Source organism: Rhincodon typus, chromosome 2, assembly GCF_021869965.1.
Source record: "Rhincodon typus isolate 14 chromosome 2, sRhiTyp1.1, whole genome shotgun sequence".
Lineage (NCBI taxonomy): Eukaryota > Metazoa > Chordata > Chondrichthyes > Orectolobiformes > Rhincodontidae > Rhincodon > Rhincodon typus.
In genome coordinates, this window is record NC_063333.1 from 84,290,648 (window position 1) to 84,311,900 (window position 21,253).

The 21,253-nt window shown below is 39.6% G+C and overlaps 1 protein-coding gene across 1 annotated transcript in view; it reads right to left on the reverse strand.

Moving 5' to 3' along the window:
* The window catches only part of LOC109933131 (aryl hydrocarbon receptor-like), a 163,338-nt gene extending 144,060 nt beyond the window's left edge, over window positions 1-19,278 (reverse strand). Inside the window, 2 exon segments of the mRNA XM_048608500.1 lie at window positions 1,796-1,983; window positions 19,050-19,278. Coding sequence (XP_048464457.1) covers window positions 1,796-1,983; window positions 19,050-19,105 — 244 coding nt within the window. The 5' untranslated portion in view covers window positions 19,106-19,278.
* Between the last annotated feature and the right edge of the window lie 1,975 nt (window positions 19,279-21,253).

Sequence of the window (21,253 nt, forward strand, 5' to 3'; positions counted from 1 at the left end):
ATAAACAGATATAGACCTTGTGTCTTAAATAGTGCAAGAGCAAGATAATACAGCAGAACAAATAATTTGGTCAAATCTTCCAAATGTTTAAACCTATAACCAAAATGTTAGGTGGACAACTCAAATCTAAAGAAGTTACCTATAACGTGGGAATATTATCATTAAGTTAACATGCAGCAGAGAATGCTAAATACCTTCACTGCCAAAATTTGTAAAAGGATGTTACGTCATGATAAAAATTGTCTACTTGGGAACCTCACTTTTTTTTCATTACATCATGAATAAATCAAAATTTGACATAATTAAAAACTTGCTATTAAGTTTCAATGAAAATAATTGCTATAAAGATTATTAAGGCAAAACAATCAAGGTCATGAGACCTGAAGAGATGTAATTGACAGCTGTTAAAAGGTATAACATAAGCCAGTATAAAGCTAAAACATACCACTTTTGTATATTCCTAAGTCCTCCATACTGATATTTGGACTTTTGTATCATAAAATAAAACACTTAGCGTTCTCAAGGAACATCTGTAGCTAACTGCAGGAACGCACAGATTTGTATTTTGTTTTTAAATAGTCATTGCATGCAAAAAATTAATTTTAACCCCATATTAATCTTATTTTGCTTCCAGCTACTCAACATACTCATTAACTAGGACTTTCCACGTCCAGTACATCTAGTCAATGACATATTGCTTTAGCAGTCAGAACATTAGCCTCACAAAGCGAATTTGAATTTAAATGCCCATTTTCCCTTTTCGCCTGTAATCAGCCTTGCCTCTTCCAATACAATACAAATCCATCATTTGGCATTCTCATTCAGTAGCCACTTGCAATTTAATAAAACTGGCCCAACATAGTTTGAGAATTTACAAACAGAAAAGCAGATTGGAATTTGAAATTTAGATGCCAGATCCTTAGAATGGCAATCCAATGTTTTCCCAGTAGAGTTATAAGAATGCCTAGTCTTGCATAATGCCTCCATTCCTCACCACAAACAGCTATCCACATAACTGTGAAAACAAACTTATTTAAATACATAATCTCGTATTACACTATTGTTCACATTAAAGTAACATTCTGTCTCAAATGAATAGATCTGAACTTTTAAAACAAAAGTTGAATTGATCACGAATAGCTGCTTGCTGTCCTATTAACTTGACATCTATCATTGCACTTTGGGAATCGACCAAATTATGTTCAAATGATAAATGACTTTTGAAACGTTCCAGAGTAACATATTTAAAATAGTTATTATTTAGTCTTAATAAACCAATCTCTGCTTGTGTTTTGATACAAAAGGCAAAAAAAAGATGAGGACACATATATTGTTTACAATGAATATATCTGTTTTTAAAGAGCAACCATTACAAAATAAACTAAGCTTTGGCAAGTAGTCCATATTCACATTAGACTAAGTCCAATTTGTTAATGTTACAATAAAATATTTACAATGTGACATTTAAACATCAACAAGAGTTAAACCAGCCTGGAAAAACAGCTCCAATTATATTCAGCTCAAGTTCTAATACACCATCTAAAGAGCCTTACAGTTGCGTAGCAAGTAAAGCACCTATGCAAGTAATTTAAAAATATTCAAGAGAAAACCCTATTTTCACAGCATAAAAAACACTTCCCTTTCAATCCAACAAAGTTCAAGATCATATGATAACATTTAAATTTTACTTTCCGCAGGAATTACACACCCCCTTTTTGTATCCTGTTATTCACAAGAGTACTTTACTTTTGGCTAACAGCATGAATATAAAACATATTTCATAGGGTGGTCTTACCATTAAAGAAACTTTTAGCTCTGAGATAACTGACACTAAGGCGGAGAACAGAAAGCTTGTCCAATTTGGCTACAACATCCTGTGGGAAGGGCAGGAGGTTGGCTAGGCGCTCGAGCTCTGCATTCAATCTGTCCCGATGTCTCTTGGATGGATTTGACTTTGCGCCTTCAGTGGCCGGGGTTTTCACACTTGAAAGCAAAACCAGAAACACATTTGTGTTAACAATGCAATCTTTTAGCTTTTCAGTCATGAAATTAGAGACATCACAATGCATTTTAAACTGTCCCAAATGTCAAACAAAGTGCCACGTATCTCTTCAAGTGAGATTGGCAAATCTCAAGTAATTAGAATCCATCCATAAAAGTGACGATTTTAAGACATACATGCACTTCTTATTCATAACACAGCATTCCAGCTGCAAAAGAATGGTAATTCATTACTTCCCTCAAAGCTTTTCTTGTGAGGTTAATACAGCCAGTGATGTCAACAGTCTAAACTGTATGCTTCAACAATTCAACAAGTGCAAGTTCCAGTCAGATGACAGAGTGGCATCTACTAAGTCATTCAGAGTACAAGGTACTTTGATTTCCCTCTTGGAAATCAACATTTTGAGGTGAAGGGATGCTGATGGTCCATCTCACTGGCCATTACCATCTTGGTACCAGACAGTGGTAATCTAAAACCTTAAAAGAAAGTGCTGGAGAAATGCAACAAGTCTGGCTACATCTGTGGAAAGAGAAAAAGAGTTCACATTTCCAAGGACAATGAAGAAGAATCACATCAGACTTGAAACATGAACTTTGCTTCCTTCTCCACAGATGCTGTCAGACCTGCAGAGTTTCTCCAGTACTTTCTATTCTTATGTCAGATCTCCAGTATCCACAGCACAGTACTTCATTTTTATTTGAGTAATTTGTAATTCTTTTGTGTCATGGTCTTCATGGGAGTCGGGGCATCTCTAGGCAGCTTAGTCATAATAGGTAGCAAGCCAAGTTTCCATGAGTTAAAGAGGTGTTAAGGCACCAGTTTGCTTTGACCTGTGGAAATTCTAGATGCTTCATCTGGTGCTAGCTATATGATAGCAGCCAACTTCAGAGTCCAACAGCTTTAACCATTTGTTTCAGAAAAGATTTGAGCATGAGAATGGAGAGGAGATTTTTTGGGGGTTAAAACTAAATTATAATTTTCCCTTATAGCCCCTGTTTAATACAATGGTTATTCTGGGTTAACATTTTCTGTTAACCTGGTTTAGAGTGGCAAAAGGGTCAGAAATGAATCAGAATTCTAACTTCAATTAGCCAATATGAAACTGCCAAACAGTAAAATAAATTTGCACCAATACCACCTATTCAACATGTCATAGGCAATCTGAATGCACTTTCAATGCAAACATGAGCTAAATCAGATTCCACTGACCCCCAAACCACCTCTAAGCGTACCTCACTGATCTCATCCAACATTTTCTCTGTGTAGGACAGAACTTCAAACACTCATGATGATTATAGTAAACAGATTAAATTTAATTTGTTGCTGAATGTGCTGTGAAAGTTCTCAAGTTTTTTTTTAGTATTGACCAAATTAGAAAGTTAGGTGTCAACAAAAAGAAGTGTATTTTAATCTGCCATTTCCTCATTTCCATCTTTGAATTATTAATAAAAAGATTTTTCAAGCTGCATTTACACACGTTAATCTATAATAATAATAAAAAAATTATATTTGGCTTGCATTAGTGGTTTAACAAATTTACCACTTGATTTTTCTCATGCCTGCTTAACATTTAACTGCATGGCAGCTACTGGTACAGGATTTGCTTTTCAACCCTCACAGAGTGTTGCTACTGTTGAAACCACCATCTCCTGAGTCCATTTCTGCAGATAGCATTCCAAAGTTTTATTTTATTCCTTGGACTACCTAATGACATCAGGTTAAAATTTACTTAAAACTAGCTTCATTATTTTACATACGTCTGCTCATCTCCCAACCGAGTTAGACCATTCTTCCCTGCCTTTTGTCCTCATGAACTACGCGCCAATTCTTTCCTCCAAGTTTTTAAGCTGTTCATCCACTTGCTATTTAATGCTATCCTACTTTCAGGCAGCCGTCCCCTTGTCCTGGTCTAGCATCTGTAGTTACCAACCAATCCACTGGCAATACTCATTGTTGTTGTAACCAATCTGTTTGACTATTTTGTTGACACATTTCTGGGGCAGGTGAGACTTGAATTGGGACTTTCTGGTCTAGAGGTAGGGACAATATCACTCCACCACAAGACGCTATGCTCACTCAATGAGTCTGATCAGAGCTCATGTTAGCTCCCTTGTTTGTATCCAGTACTTAAAACTGTTAACTGGCAAGCTTTCTTTTACGGTTATAAACAGATTAATATGATATTTTAAAAATATACAAATTCTAGTGTCCCAGTCTTCTCTCACACTACTAACCTCAGCATCCCACTGACTATCTTTCCTTGCAAGATACTTTTATCAAAAAAAAAAGAGAGAAAAGTCAATTAAACAAGGCAGAGACGATAGGGGAGGCACACAAATATACATGGAAATGTGAAAATGAATGCATTTTTCTTTATTTAAATAGAAGCTTCCCACTGAAAATGCAACAAGGTGGAGTTTACAGAAATAAAATTTTGACATTTATTCATAAAGTGTAGACACGATGGTCTATAGCATGAGTATTGAAAACACAAAGCAAGCACTAACAGTTTGGGAAAACAAACATAATTTCAACAGAAACTACTTAAATGGTTTTTGCATTTTGAACATGGGAGGAAATTGTTACATGCATAATTATAATTTTAAAACACAAACAGCATTACAGTTGACAACTCAATCCATAAGCATTGCAATGAATTACATAAGTATGAACTGAACTGCTGGAAAAGAACAAAGTGAAACTCCAAACCAAAACTGGATCCATTCCCTTCACAGGGAATAGAATTTTGGTACAAACACCAGTGGATCTCCCAGAGTCTTAGGCATAAGAATTAGATGATACAGTACTTCACAGGCTATAACACATCTGCTCTTGTAATGCATAAAGTAATAATTTGTTGGCAAGATGCCAATCCAATTTTTTTTTAAAATAGTAAACAGAATGTAACATTTGACATTGTCTACTTGGACTTGAACAATTCTCCTGGTAAGGTCCTGCGTGGGAGATCAATTGCAAACATAAAAGCCCATGGAATCCAAGCGGCAAATTGGATCCTGAATTGGCTGAGTGGCAGGAACCAGAGTGTGATGGTCGGAGGGGTGTTTTTATTACTGGAAGCCTACATCCAATGGGGTCTTGCAGGGATCAGTTTTTGGGCTCCTCCTTGTCTGTGGTGTATACGAACAATTTATACTTTAATGCAGGTGGGTTGATCAGCGAGTTCACAGATTACACAAAAATTGTTGTGTTGTAAACAGTGACAATAGCCTTAAACTACAGGATAATACAGATGGGCTGGTCAGCTGGGCCAATCAGTGGCAAATGAAGTTCAATTCTGATAAATGTGAGGTGATGCATTTGGGCAGGGTAGACAAGGCAAGAGAATATATGATGAATGGCAGGACCCAGAGAAGGATCCAGGATGGCAGGGACCTTGGCGATCATGTCCACTGGTCCCTTAAGACAGCCGGACAGGTTGATAAAGTGGTCAAGACAGCATATAGGATGGTTGGTTTCATTAGTCAAGGCAGAGAGTTTAAGAGCAAAGAGCATGTGCTGGACTGTATAAAACTTTGGTTAAGCCATAGCTAGAGTACTGTGTGCAGTTCTAGAATCTAGAATTATACAAGGGATGTGACTGCATCGAGAGAGGACAGAGGAGATCTACCAGGATGTTGCCCGGGCTGAAGAGTTTTAGTTATGAAGAGAAATTGAATAGATTTGATCCCTTTTCCTTACAGCAGAGGAGGCTAAAGGGGCATGTGATCGAGATATATAAATATTGGGGGGGGTGGGCTGTTTAGATAAGGTGGACAGGCAGAGACTTTTCCCCTTGTTGCAGGGTTCAATGACCGGGGGCATAGATTGAAAAGGTAAGGAAAGGAAGGTCACAAGATCCCACAAGATGGTGGGATTCTGGAACTCACTGCTTGTAAGGGTGATAAAGGCAGAAACTGTCATTACACTCTCGATGTGCATTTACGATGCCAAGGCATATAAGGCCAAGTGCTGGAAAAGTGGATAAGAATAGTTAAGTGCTTGTTTTTGCCTGGCGCAGACTTGATGGGCTGAAGAATCTTTTTCTGTGCTGTACACCTCTATGACTCTATTTGAGGTTAGATTTTCAATATTATTGAGTAAAGAAAACGCAGTGGGAAAGCGCTTGCAAATCTGGCTCCAGCATTAAGCAACTGCTTTTTCTTTCATCCAAGCAATGCCACTGATTTATTTAGTTCAACTTTTGCTGGATCCAATCACTAAAAGTATACAGACCGGAAGGAGGTCATTCTACCCTTTGGAGAGCTAGGTTTATGCAAAAGCAATTTCACTGGTTCCATTTCACCAACTGCCTCTTAGCCCTTCAATTAGTTTCTCCTTTAAAGATAGATGCAATTCCATATTTAAATGCCAGGTTTGAATCTGTCTCCACCACTTTTTAAAAGGCACCATACTTTAGATGGTACCACTAGTTTTTTTTCAGGTCACCTTAGCTTTTTTAAGCTATCATCTAGAATCTGTGTTCTCATTTTGACTCTGCTGTAATATACTTCTCTCATTGAGCTGCTAAGTCTGTTAAGGTCAGGAAAACATTTAAGAATCATCCAGCCACAAGGCTGCAAGACAGCAAGACCATGTTTCATTGCATCACTTCCTATGATAATATGCAGTGTTTCACTTGCATATTGGAGTCAAACATACGACCTTATAGCACATCTTCCACCAATGGGAACAGTGTCTCTGTTTATTTGATTTTTTTTTCTTTAGGATTTTAAGCACTTCACTCAAATCTCCTTTCAACCTTTGGTTATCCAAGGAGAACAAACTTTGTTTCTCAAATCTAGTAAGCAAAAGTATCTTGTTCCCTAATACAAATCATGGAGGTCTCAAATATTAGGCTTCTGGCTCAATGAGGTCAAACCATGCTGACTCAACGAAAGGACCAAGATGGTTAGCAGAGGCGAAGCACTTTTCATTCATAAAAGGTCCCATATTGTCAAAGTCTTAAAGAGCTTCTCCTAGTTGAATTCCTATCCACATTGCACCAAGCAGGGTTAGCTGCCTTGAACAAGAATGCAGAATCGGTTCTGCACAAACCATATCCGCTTAACCATATGCAGATACAGGTTGTCCAGAAAACATTAACCAACATACTTGGACTACGAGGCCCTGTGGTGATGGGAACAGGTAGATGATACTACAAGCAGTTTTCCAACATTATCCTACATTCACGCAGCCTCAGTGTGGTTGCTGTTCACCACAGATCAAGGCAGATATGCAGTTTGTATCCTCCAAGACCACAGAACAAATACTTTCGATACAATGCTGCTCTCCCGAGCCTGGAGAATAGGAAGAAAAAAACCCTAATCACAACCTCCCCTTTCCATGTCTACCAGCTCCCCAAGCATTGAAGTCAAAAAGAAAAGCAAAAACTCAGAAGGGGAGTTAACACTAGATAATACTTGGTCCACAAATTGTTTAGAAGTGTTCTAACATTACATGATCATAGCATGGAGATGACAAATTGAAGAAGCATTCTTGACAGATAGAGGTGGGATTTGTCATTAAATTTGCACGTCAATTCAGATTGACATCACTTCCCAAAAGTATCAACAAACTATTCTTTGAACCTCAAATAAGTCTTGCTTGAAATTAGCATGTAACACTGAGTAGTGCCTACGCACTAATGACAACACACACAAAGGAAGTCAGTGAAGCATTCTACAAAGACCTCAGTTGAATCAGAGCAGTAACATATCAGGACAAACTAATCATCCTTGGTGAGATCAAGACCCATGTTGATAAAGACTTTAGTAATTGGAGAAAATCACCAGGACACATGACATTGGTAGAATAAACTACATCAGCCAGCTTTTATTCTCCACGGACAGTGACTTTGATTTTACCACCACGAATAATCTAGCTAGCTAATAAAAACTGTAAAACATAGGTGCACCCCATAGCTAAACACTGGCACATGTTAGATCATATTACTCCCTGTCAAAGACAGCTCAAGGACATGTACTGTACGTAAGGTGCTGCATACCGATCAGCACATCAGATTGTCAGGAAATATTGTGGCCTTGAAGATTACATATAAAGTGCTACATTACAGGATCAACCAAATTAGTCTAAAAGATTCAGCTAAGTGACAAGAACTAACAAATAAATTAGTTGTAGACCTTGCTAGTATCCCAGAAGATGAAAGAGACATTGAAAAATCTTGAAAGAAATGGTATCAGAGGTGCTTGGATTTGTAAAATTGTTCACCAGAAAGGACCAAGATATAATTGAGAAAATAGATGATACCCACAATGCTCATGGATCCTACATATCTGACAAATCATTAAAACCAAAATCCAGATACCAGCAAGCAAAATACATGCTGCAGACCAAATCAAGTGAAAGATGAAGAACTGATGGCAGGAGGACAAGGATACAGGCTTCAGAAAGCTGGCAAAAAGTGTGACTGGATGACCGTTCATGAAGGTCTCTGGTCCATCTCGAAGCCTAAAACCAATGCTGCGAGATGAATCCTCTCAGGGCGTAACAATTAGCTCCTAATAGAGGCAGAAAATTCTCTGTCATCAAGCAATGCACTTTTAATTAATCTCTCAAACCATAAATCCAGTGTATAACAACGCCAGCGAATCATTTCTACTGCGTTCTGGACAAGATTATCCTCAACCCATCTTAAGGTTACCAAAGCAATGAAGTAACTACCTATGAACAAGTCTCTATTTGTGTATTCTAATGCACTATAACACAGGAACAGAAGAAATAGGAGTAGCATACAGCACATCAAGACTGTTCTGCCATTCATGACAGTCATCGCAGATCTTGGACCTCAACTCCACCTTCATATCTCTATATGTCTTGATTCCCTGAGATATCTAAAATCTATCTTAGCCTTAAATAATAAGTATCCACAACTTTTTGTGGTAAAGAATTCCAAACCTTGGCAACTCTAAATGAAGTAGTTTCCCCGCAACTCGGTCCTAAATGATCAGCACCTTACCTTGAAACTATGTTACCTTTCTTTAGATTTTCTAGCCAAGGGAAACAATCTCAATACCTACTCTGTCAAGGCCCCTCATAATCTTGAATATTTCCACAACATCCATATTTTAAACCCCAGAGCACAGGCACAATTTACTCTTCTCATATCACAGGACAAACCTCTCAGCCCACTGTCCAGCCTAAGGAGATGTTGCTATATGTCTCCAGTACAAGGACAGAGGTGCTCACATTATTTGGAAACTCATTGGCATCTCATGCGTAATTTGGAACCAGGGCATCATTTTCCATAACTCACAAATGGATAGGAAACGAGATCACGTGTGACAATTATTTTGGTGTTTCACTTTGCCCCAAAGTGGGAGAAAAACCTTGTCAGGGTTATTCTCAAGAAGACTGCTACTTGTCTTAAAAACCAATTGCAGTCAGCTTCACATTGTGGCCTTTTCTGCTGAATAAGGCATGGTCCTCATGACCTTTGTGGTTCAAATTGAAGATAAATCCCTTATACAGAAAAAGGTCCTTCACCTGGTGTTCACTGGCATGATCAATATCTTCGACACAGTAAACCCTGAAGTCCTATGCAAATATTGTCACCCTGAAAATGGTAATTATGGTCATGTGGTCATTTCATGACGGCATATTTGGCCCATGTGATAAAGACTAGTGTATCATTTGACAGTTTTTCTGTCACCAATAGCACCAAGGCTGCAAAATGGTACCAGTACTGTTCACCATCTACTTTCCAGCTATACACTGTACACACTCAAAGATCTCCATACAAGAGTACATATTCAGTTCAGGATAAACAGCAACCTCTTTGATCAGCGCAAGCTCAAAACTTGCATAAAAATCTCAAGTCATCTACTAAGTGGACTCTTGTTATAGCCAACTGTGCTCTAACGGGACATAATCTGGAGGACATCCAGCTGCTTGCCGACCACTTTGTCCAAACCTCAAAATCATGGCTTTTCAGCAAGTCTGAAAATACTAATCGGTCCTTATCCACTTCAAGATCCAAGTCATAAACAACAATTCACTCCTCATAAAAACCAAAAGAACTGCGGATGCTATAAGTCAGGAGCAAAAACAAAGTTGCTGGAAAAGCTCAGCAGGTCTGGCAGCATCTGTGAAGGAGAAAACAGAGTTAATGTTTCGGGTCCGGTGGCCCTTCCTCAGAACAGGGTCCTCGGGTCACCGGACCCGAAACGTTAACTCTGTTTTCTCCTTCACAGTTGCTGCCAGACCTGCTGAGCTTTTCCAGCAACTTTGCTTTTAACTCACCCCTCATCTCAGGTCATAAGTCTGCTCCCTTGAGTTTATCTTCTCCAAAGTCAGATCAGTTGCCAAAGCAAGCTCAGCATTGAGCAGACACACCCACACCCTTTGGAGGGAGCAAGCAGTTTGTCTCAAAATGAAGATTACAGTCTACGAGGCAGTGGTTCTCACATTGCGTTTTCAGTGCTGTCATCAGTCATCACAAAACAACTAGATGCATTCTACCTCTGATGAAGGGTCTAGGCCCAAAACGTCAGCTTTTCTGCTCCTATGATGCTGCTTAGCCTGCTGTGTTCATCCAGCTTTGCACCTTGTTGTCTCGGATTCTCCAGCATCTGCAGTTCCTACTATCTCGCATTCTACATCTATTGCTTCATGCTATCTGCAACATTATTAGCAAGGCAAAATTCCTTACACCAAAGCAAGGCGAAACATACCTAGAATCCAAAGTATCCAACTCTGAGCTCAGCTTCACTGGGTCACATGGACCAGTCCTGCATTCCAAGAGGCACTGCGCAGCTAGTGGAGCATGGGAACCAGAGAATGCCCCAACTCAAATATGAAGATATTCTGATACTGAAATTCAGAGCCTGTATCCCACTACATGATGATAAGTAAAACAGCCCTGATGGATCCAAACAGGAAAATCTAAGTCATCAAGCAATCTCAAATTTTGGGAGAACAGAGTCAGGTATCTACAGGACAAGTGAGCACACTGCAAAACTAGCGCTTATACCGACCCCTACAATAACAACTTAACACATAATATTTGTAATCAGAGCTGCCAATCAAGAATTGGTTTAACATCACACAGGTTATGGTTGAACAATTGACCCATTTGCTAAACTCTCACCTGTGGATTGGAAAATCTCTCATTCTGGACTCTCAAAAGATTCAGTGTCAATATAATACAAAAAGATCTTAAATCTCAAGCAGGAACAAAAAAAGGGGAATTCATTTTTAAAACTGACACATGTATAACCTACCAGCTACTATGAATGAAACGGTCAAATGGTTTTGTTTATTTGGTATTTTACACATCATTCAATTGTGGGGCTTTGGGAAAACGGAATCAATCAGATTGAAGGGCCTTGTTCACATGAACTCAGCTTGTAACAAACAATAAATTTTTCATCCCTCATTATTCACCAACAAGTTTATAAAGGCAATGGACCATATTCCTTCCTCTTATTCAAATTTATATATTTGCTATGTGACTAAAGACTATTATGAGGCCGATATTAGTACATGGATAAGCCATGATTTAACCACTATACCCTGTGAGTAAATTCTACCTCAGGTAATAGGATCAGAAGTACCTTTAAGTTGATTGTAGCACCTTAACTAACGTGACAACAATTCAGAAAATAATTCATTGGGACTGTAAGGCATTTTGAAATGCTGGATAAACATGAAAAGGAGCTATATAAATCCAAGTATTTTCTTTGTTAAAAGCATAACACTTATATAAGAGAAGATGCTGCTTAAGATCATCTTAAAGCACACTTTCAGAGGAATGCCAAGGGACTTTCTATCTGTTTGGAGCCTATGCTTTATTACACCTGCAATTACAATGCAGAAGATAGGTGTTAACATCCTCAGTGCTACTGCACTGCCGTAACCTCACATTATGCCATTGGGAAAATCCCTCTAGCAAAATTTCCCAGGATAGACATTTGGTTAAGAATCACAAAAACGAACCAGAATGGTTTAGTATATGGAGACCTCAAAAACCAGTAACTATCCAGAAGGTCTTGATGACCTTTATTTGCCCGGGTAGTTAGCACATATGAAGGCATGACTTTAAAACAGCCCTGAAAAATGGAAAGTAACGCTCTGAAAAAGTTAGGAGATGCTATACGTTAGTTGTACTTAAGGATATTCATCGAATTAATCACATTGCTTACTCACCTTGAGAGCATAGGAACTGGCCATTCAGACCTTAAGCTTGTGCTATATTCCATTTGATCATGATTGATTTGTACTTAAACTCCAATTACCCAACATTGTTCAATATGCCTGAAAGCTTTTACCTAACAAAAATCTATCAATCTTGACTTCAGTCTAGCTCTAATTTTAAGATTTGCCTCCTCTAGTTTTTGGATTCCCTCAATGGGGGAAATTGTTTTTCTGCAGCTATTGTAATGAATATCATTTTAAACACTGTTTGGATCAGGTTGCAACTTTCTAACACAAGTAAATAGAAAGCAAGTTTATGCAATGTGTTTTTGATTCAACCCCTTAAGTCTTGACAGCATTTTGCTGAATCTATGTTGTACCCCTCCATTGCCAATACTTGTTTCATGGGTCATGTTGCTGAAAAATGGAAACGAAAAATCAAGAAACAACTCAAACTGCAACAAAACTTCCTTACTTTACCATCCAATCTCATTGAGACAAAAGCTAAAATTCAGTAAGCTTTTTAGATTTATTGTTGTACTTGTGCTTTAGTTTTGGGGCAATCACAAACTCCTTTCAGCAGATCACAATTATCTCGTGAAAAGTCAAATAAATAGCAAAGTCAAATATTTAACTTTGTGACTGAAGCAAGTCATAAATTCAAAACTGAATGCATAGTTTTCTAACTGGAAATCTGTTGGGATCAGATAATAAATAATTGGAAACTGATTTCAATTTATTTGGATTCTAATTTCAGCCTGAAGTGAAAGAAAGGTGGCAGTGCAGAAATGCCAAACATATGACAAGCTGAAGTGAAAGAAACAGAACACACACAGAAAAATAGAATTATTCAAAAGCTGTTTTTTTTTATAGCTGCACTTTGTTGGCAGATAAAGAATGAACAAACTTGCATACATGACTCCAGATCACAGTAGGATTATAAAAATCTAAAGAACTGTAAATGTTGTAAATCAGAAACAAAAACAGAAGTTGCTGGAAAAGCTCAGAACATTGTTCTGTGGAAGGGCCACCGGATCCCGAAACATTAAGTCTGATTTCTCTTCACAGATGCTGCCAGACCTGCTGAGATTTTCCAACAACTTCTGGTTTTTGTTTCTTAGTAGGATTATACCTGTTTTAAAAAGGTTATAGCTTGAACTTGTTAATAAAATATTACCCAACCACAGGAATATAACATTTCTTGAAACCTAGAATCTTCTAAGGAGATCAGACATTTAAAAACATTCTTGGGAGTTGCAAATAACATATCAATGAAGACAAACTTCTCTCCAGCTTAAGTCTCTCCTGATAATCCCATAGCTTTGTTATGCTCCTCTCTTGGTACTGCCTTGCGTGTTAACTGCAGCCACCACAACTTTTTTATTCCTCCACTCCCAGTTAACTCCAGTCATTCTTACTGCTTAAGTTTCCTACAGCTCCTTCCCATTCATTATGCTCATCAGTTCTATTAGTACAAAAGTCATGCTCCATTCAGCATATTCTAAAATATTTGTTGTCTCACCAGCAAAGCTTTTATAATCCATGATCTACTTATAGATAAAAACATTACCTACTTGCCCATATCCTAGTCTCATCCATCCATCAACCCCATGCACACTTAAAATTATTAGCCTGGTGTTCAAAGAATTTCACGGCCTCAGCCTATCCCACTCTACAATTTTCTCCACTAGCACTACAACTCTGCATTCTTCCAATTCTGATCCAGTATGAATCACCAAATCCACTTGCCTGACCTTATTCAGTCATGTCTTCACTTATTATGATCTAAAACATCATCTCACAACCTCCTTTCAGAGACATTTTAAAATCTAGTTCTGACTATTTTTGGTCATCCAAGGTCAAATCATGTCTGATAATGCTTCTGTAAAGTGTCAGGCTCATTTACCATGTTAACAGAACGCACACTATTGAAGATAATGTTAAGGACACACTTAACAAAGTATCATCCCTTCCCTTTTCAAAATGACCATCATCTCTCTCCTAACGAACCCTTTCCTTAATTCATCAACCTCTTCTTCAAAAGGCCCCAAATTGTCTACAGCTCCTGTTTCCATGACTGTCTCCTTCAAACTCCCAAGTTTAATGACATTTAGAAAGAAAAAAAGAAAGAATTATATATAGTCAATGACACATCAAAGCACATGTTTTCTAATGAATAAAGCAAGTTTTAAAAGACGGTGGACATTGTAATTTAAGGAAGCAGAAGACAATTTGATTTCATGTACAATTCTGGGAAAATCTCAAGATAACCTGTTACTGAACGTTGATTAAGAAATAATTAGTCATGTCAATACAGAAACTTTATTCTTCTTCTTCAAAGTACTGTCATTCTTACATCCACCTCAGAACACAGACATTAAGCTAATTCCCTGTTCCCATCCAAACATTGCAACTAAAGCAAAGCATTTTTTTTTTCTCTCCACAACCTTTCCATATCTTCTTTTCTTATTTTCCAGCTCCAAATGGAACCTTAGTAGTTCCATACGCCTTTCTTCCAAACATTGCCATTGCCTGCCCCACCAAGTTTTCATTCCCCCTTCCCTGTCATCAACTCTGGGCTTCCCAAGGAAATATCCACGGCCCCTTTTCTTCCTCATCTACATACTTACTACCTGTCAGTGACAAGTCTGGCTACCATAAATATACTGGCAACCACCAATTTAATTTCTCCATCATTTTCCTCAGCTTCCGAGGTCTGTGATGTCAGACAGCCTTGTCGAGCACCAAGTCAAGATTTCTTTCAATTGAACAGAAAAGATCACTCATTTCTTTCAGCTTCTGTAATGAGTCCTTTCTTTTCTCCACATTCTTTTCTGCGCTGAAACCACTTACACCCACCTCTAAACTCTCTCATACTTGGTGAAACACTCATTCGGCTTTCCACCATTTCTAGCCTGAATTTCTCCAGCATTAACCATGTGAATCAATTTTGGACCAATTACTGTAAATTTCAACTTGATTAAATACAATTATGCATAAATGGTAAATAAAAACCACAAGAACTGCGGATGCTGTAAATCAGCTTTTCCAGCAACTTCTGTTTTTGTATGCATAAATGGTGCTAACTTGTTATCCAAGTGAATCACATTGGTTCCTAATCCACTGCATGTAAACTCAATAGTTTAAAATCCTGCTGGTCTGCTCTTCGTTTCTCTTACCTCCTCGCACATTCCCCATTCCACTGCACATTCACCATTATGTGCATCCATGGACCCCATTTACACAGCTTGCTGCTGCAGAAAGGCTGCCAACATCATCAAAGACCCATCGCACCCCAGTAATGATCTTCTGCAACCTCTTCGTCAGGCAGAAGATACAGAAGCCTGAACACACGCACCAGCAGGTTCAGGAACAACTTCTTCCCAGCCATTATTAGACTGATGAATGGACTCTCTAGCCCCAAATAATGCTGATTTTGCTAAGATTGATCTCGCCTAGCGCACACCCTGTGCAATGTAACATGTATGCCTCTGTTTGAGTCTTTTTGATCTGCACATCGTTGCTTACTATGATCTGCCTGTACTGCTCGTAAACAAAGCTTTTCACTGTATTTCAGTACATGTGACAATAAATCAGTGTTCTCTTCCACATATCATTCGTAGTTATTGCATCCTTTGCCTTCTTTCCATTTTATCATTGGTATCAGAGCTTTCAGTTACATTTTCTGAAACTCTTTCCCTGAATCCTACCATCTCTGATTTTCTCTTTCACTGACTTGAAAATTACTCAGCAGCCTCTCCCTGCTTTTTAGTGTCTGTTCCTTTTGTTTTCTATCTTGGGATGGTTTTCTTCATTTGAAGGCACTGCATAAATACAGGTCATTTTTGTACAAAAGAAAAGTGTTGCCCCTGCTCTAAATGTCTGTGTTTTACAGGTCCACCTTCCTGGAGTCATTGTCCTTTAAAAAGACACCTAACCAACAAAAGTAGATTTTCTCCACTGCTACGCAGAATCTATAGTGTGCATTTGCTGGATGCCAAGTTCTGCAAAATTTTACATTCAGGAGCATAAAAATCCATATATTAAACAAAAGTTTCTCATCGTCCTTGCCTTTAGGCCAATGATAATGAGTCACCTGTTTCCCTTATCCACATCTTTATGAAGTTATCATGGACAATCTACATTTTTTTGCCCCCTTCGATAATGGAAGCGGGTCAAAACTCCCCGAAAGAATGAGATGCTTCTCGTCAAATTCTTTACTATCCGATAACAGGGCAACTAGAACTGACTGCCGAAGTGAAATCATACAACCAGTACTTTGTTTCTTCACCAAAAGTACTTTACTGAAGTCAGGCACCCATCACACTCATTCCTCCCAAGTACTGTTCCAGAAAACTATTTAAAAATCACATTGAAATTCAGAAAAACAGTACGGTTGCTAGCGATGAATTTAAAAAGAAATCATTTCAAAATGTTTTCACTGAGCTAGTTTCAATTTTCTAGCTCCATTTAATCTAATGAAAGTAAATAACATTTTTTTTTGTTTGAAATTAGGCATAGCACCAGAATTCAGAATATTTTACGTTTCGCAGACAGAGGGAAAGCATACAACACCGGAGAAGTAATTTCAGCATTATCATCTCCAGCCATCTTTCTCTCTCTATTTAAAACACCACATGGAAGATAAAGCTATGGGTTCAATTTTATATACATCCACACTCAATAGATGAAAGAAGTATGCACATGTGGTTGGGCTTTCAATAGTCACAAAAAACTTTTCAAAAAACTTGTATTGTCGTACCTTGGATTGTTTCCAACATCATTATTAGCAGCAATAGTGGATTCATATGTTAAACTGAGGGCCTTTTCAGTACAGCTGCCAACCTCTGCCCTTTACCATAGGTGGCACATTTCCAATAAATCAAACTGGACTGGCTTAGCAGATATAACACATATGGACTTTCTCTTGCTCTTGCAAAGTACCTACTTGAGGACCTACAGTGAGAAATTGATTCACATAAAAAATTAAAAACAACAATTTATATCAATATTGTATCTTTAGTGAAGAAAAATGTCCCAAAGGTGCTTTACAAATATAAATAAGACCAAAATAGATGGTGTACCAAATAATTAGATATTTGGAAAGGTGAACAAAGACAATGAAAGTGGATTTTGAAAAGGTAGAATTTCTCAGCATTTCAGGAAAATCAAACATACAATGGGAATCTGATAAACAGAGCTTCATATACTTTTCAAATTGTGCTTCTATCAGACATTAAAATTAAAGGTCTCTAGAATGTTATCTTGAAGTATAAAGATATCAGGATATGATCTATCTCTTTCCCTATATGCCAAGAAGTTGAGAGCCAATTTCAAAATAGGAAGGACACAGCAGTCTACTGTGCATCATGGCCTATAAACTAACGAGAATGTTTGTTTTAAAAGTTAAACCACAGAGCGAGATTATGTAACAGCAGGTTAATTCAGCCGTTTAATCAAATATGGTTACACTACAGAAACTGTAGTAGCATAAGCTAAGTTAGCAAAGTGATGTCAATTTTCTAACTTTGTTTTTAGAGAGTCTGCATCTGCCTTTAACCGAGGTGTCCCATGTGTACAATCTGTCATTTCCGCTCAGTTTTAGCAACACAGATGGAGCGAAACACGTGGAGAAGCACAATCAGTGGCTTGAAAGTGATAAAAACTACAACAGTGTTTTTGAAGGTTTTAGCCAATGCACTTACTTGGGAACTAGGAAAGTGCATTATCAAAATTGAAACACTCTGGTCTTAACACTGACAGAAATAGTACTTCTCAAATACATTATCATACATTCAGAAAACAATTATAAGCAATAAAGTTGAATTATCAATGGTAAATGTAGCACCCAACTTGGGTGGAATTCTCATCTATTTCGTTATGTATCGCACTTTAGATATTTAAGTTATGGATGCAAATTTAAAATCTCAAACAAGGACTACATGTTGCATATACTGCAAAGTGGTTCCAATGATGTCACGAAGAAACTTCCCCTCCTCCACACACAAAGGAGAAGGTAATGGTGACATCATATCCAAATATAACTTTTTTTTCAAGAAGATGACATTACATAAGTCCCCTACCTCATCCCCACTCCTCTCCCCCGACTCTCAGCCCATCCCCTTCTCCCACTTCTGCAACCCCAAAGCTCCTCCAAAAGTAGCATTTGGGCTTGCAATGCATCACAATAAGGAATTGCAAGTTCACTCATCTTTGATTTACAATACTTTTACAATCTAATAGTACCTGCTTAGAAGGACAAGGAGAAAAGGGACAAACAAGACACAAATGGTCTGGCTAGTGAAATCCCAATAAATTTAGTTTTTGCTTGAAGCTGTAAATATTTGTTTTGAAGTGTACTACATAGTGCTCTAGTTTCACATAACTTTCTACTACTGCTGTTACTGAAAGTCATACTCAATTTTTACATATACTAGCAAACAAGGTTTTTTTTCATTTCAGAGAGGACACTAAAGTTAATTCAGAGTATGGCTACTATACTGCAGCTATTATGGGTTATTATTTTGAGCATGGTTTCGGATTAGGTTTCAATAGTACATGGTGAGTGTACTGTTCACCTGCTATGTATACGAACTTTCATATAATTTTGGGATTTGGCTTTGACATAACTTTCTGGGGGATTTTTTTTTCCCGAAGAATGTACCTACATGTTTACAACATTTCTAGCTACTGTGACATTAACAAGATAAATTCCATACTTTCCAGACTGTTCAGCCGGTACTGAATCTGGCAAATCGAGACCGTTCTTGAGACCGATCTCCTCCAGCAATGCCGTTTTGTGACTTGTAACGCGCTCAAAGTCTCTGACAATAGCAAACTGACTGCGGCATCGGGAGTTACAGTCACAGTCCACGTTGACCTCCAGCGATCTTACCTTTTCTGAACAGGTTTTCGCCTCTTACGGCTTGCGTAGATACTGCCGCTGTTCATCCTCAGCAAAGGCGCAGCAGGCTTCGCCCCTCGGTCTGTACCTTCGCTGAACCTTTTCTTCGGCCAGGAGTCACAGGTTACGGCGAGTAACACAAGTTAATCCAAGAAGGAACAACATGTAAGGCGTGCGGACCTCTTGTGCTGCGCTGTTCTGTCCACACACACACACACAGACAGACTTCCTCCTCATCAGACAAGGAGGCGGGGGATGCACAGACGGCTGCGGCCGCTCGATGGAGCAGCAGAGCCAGCAGTCAAGGGAGGGGGAGGTGGAGAGAAAGAGAGAGAGAAGGCTCCCCGGGGGGGGGGGGCAGGGGATGGGATGGGGGGGAGGGGCATAGGGTGGGATAGAGGGGGAAGGCTCCCCGGGCGGATGGGATTGGAGGGAGGGAGAAGGCTTCCCAGGGGGATGGGAAGGGAAGGGAAGTGGGGGTAAGGCTTCCCAGGGGGAGGGGATGGGAAGTGGGGGTGAGGATCTCCGTGGGGGGGGAGGGAGAGGCAAAGGGGGCAGGTTCCCCGGGGATTGGATGGGATGGGTTAGAGGGGGAAGGCTCCCGGGGGGGGGGAGAGGGGGAGGGACCACCCCGTAGGGGGGGGGGAGAGGAGATTGCTGCTCGCGGTGTCCGGGGCCGGGGTGGGGGGGTAGTTGTGAGTGTGTTCCCTTCTTTAAGCAGTTCGCTCCGTCACTGTGTACCGCCCACAGTGAGTGCGGTGCTGATCGCCCCCGATGTGCGGGCTCTACCCGCGGATCACGGTGTCAGCCCGGCCAGGCACTGCTCGGTTGGGATCAGGATCAGGCCGAGGCCGCGATCTCTTCCTGGTCCGGCCCGGCTGTGTATGTGCCGCCGGCAGTCGGACCCTCCCTGTTAGTGTCAGTGCCGCAGTGTGTGAGTGAGAGAGTGTATGTGTCTGTGAGAGCACCGAGAGCTCGGCAGTGACCTCCGGGAACACGGTGAAATCTTCACCAAATGTTGAGTTACTGATCGCCTGATAGAGAGAGAGAATAGCAAAAAAATCACATTGAATTTTCATGATTTCAGAAGGTGAGAATGATGTTCGACAGATAGGTGGAGCCAACGCTTTGTTAAAAGTTTAACTGTCGTGAATGAACGGAGACTTGTACTTGTGTAGCGCCTGGTCACGGCTTCAGAATGTGGCAAAGCATGCCTCCTGCAGTGCCACAACGATGCCACCCGAAGGTTGCAGGAACAGCAACTCATATTCCGCTTGGGAACCCTGCAGCCCAATGGTATCAATGTGGATTTCACAAGCTTCAAAATCTCCTCTCCCCCAACCGCATCCGAAAACCAGCCCAGCTCGTCCCTGCCTCGCTAACCTGTCCTTCCTCCTTCCTCCCACCTCAAGCCGCACCCCCATCTCCTACCTACTAACCTCATCCCGCCCCCTTGACCTGTCCGTCCTCCCTGGACTGACCTATCCCCTCCCTAACTCCCCACCTACACTCACCTTTACTGGCTCCATCCCCGCCTCTTTGACCTGTTTCCTCTCCACCTATGTTATCCTCTATCCATCTTCTATCCACCTCCCCCTCTCTCCCTATTTATTTCAGAACCCCCTTCCCCTCCCCCATTTCTGACGAAGGGTTTAGGCCTGAAACATCAGCCTTCCTGCTCCTATGATGCTGCTTGGCCTGCTGTGTTCATCCAGCTCTACACATTGTTATCTTCCTGAGAACTACCTTGTCAAGTACTTTAAGAATATTCCAATGCAGAGTCATTGGATCTGAAGTGCCAACTCTGTTCCTCTGTCCAGAGTTATTGCCACATTCTCCAGTTTCTACTTTATTATTTCTACTTTAAAAAGTTTTATATTTCAATGTGAACCTCCATTATTCTTTTAAACTTGAGGGAATAAAGGCTTAACATTTAGTCTTGTAGATTTATGTCAAATTTTCTCAAAAGGATCTCCCAGTACCGAGATCAAAACAATGAATTACTCAATGTGTGGGCTAACCAAAGGCCTTTACAATTGAACGAAGAGTTATTTACAATTAAAATCCAATTCCATTGTAATAACAGCTGACATACTTAATTGATAGAAACTTAGAAGCAGGAGTAGGCCATTCGGCCCTTTGAGCCTGCTCAACTATTCAATAAAATCATGACAACTGTTTGTGTTCTCAACTTA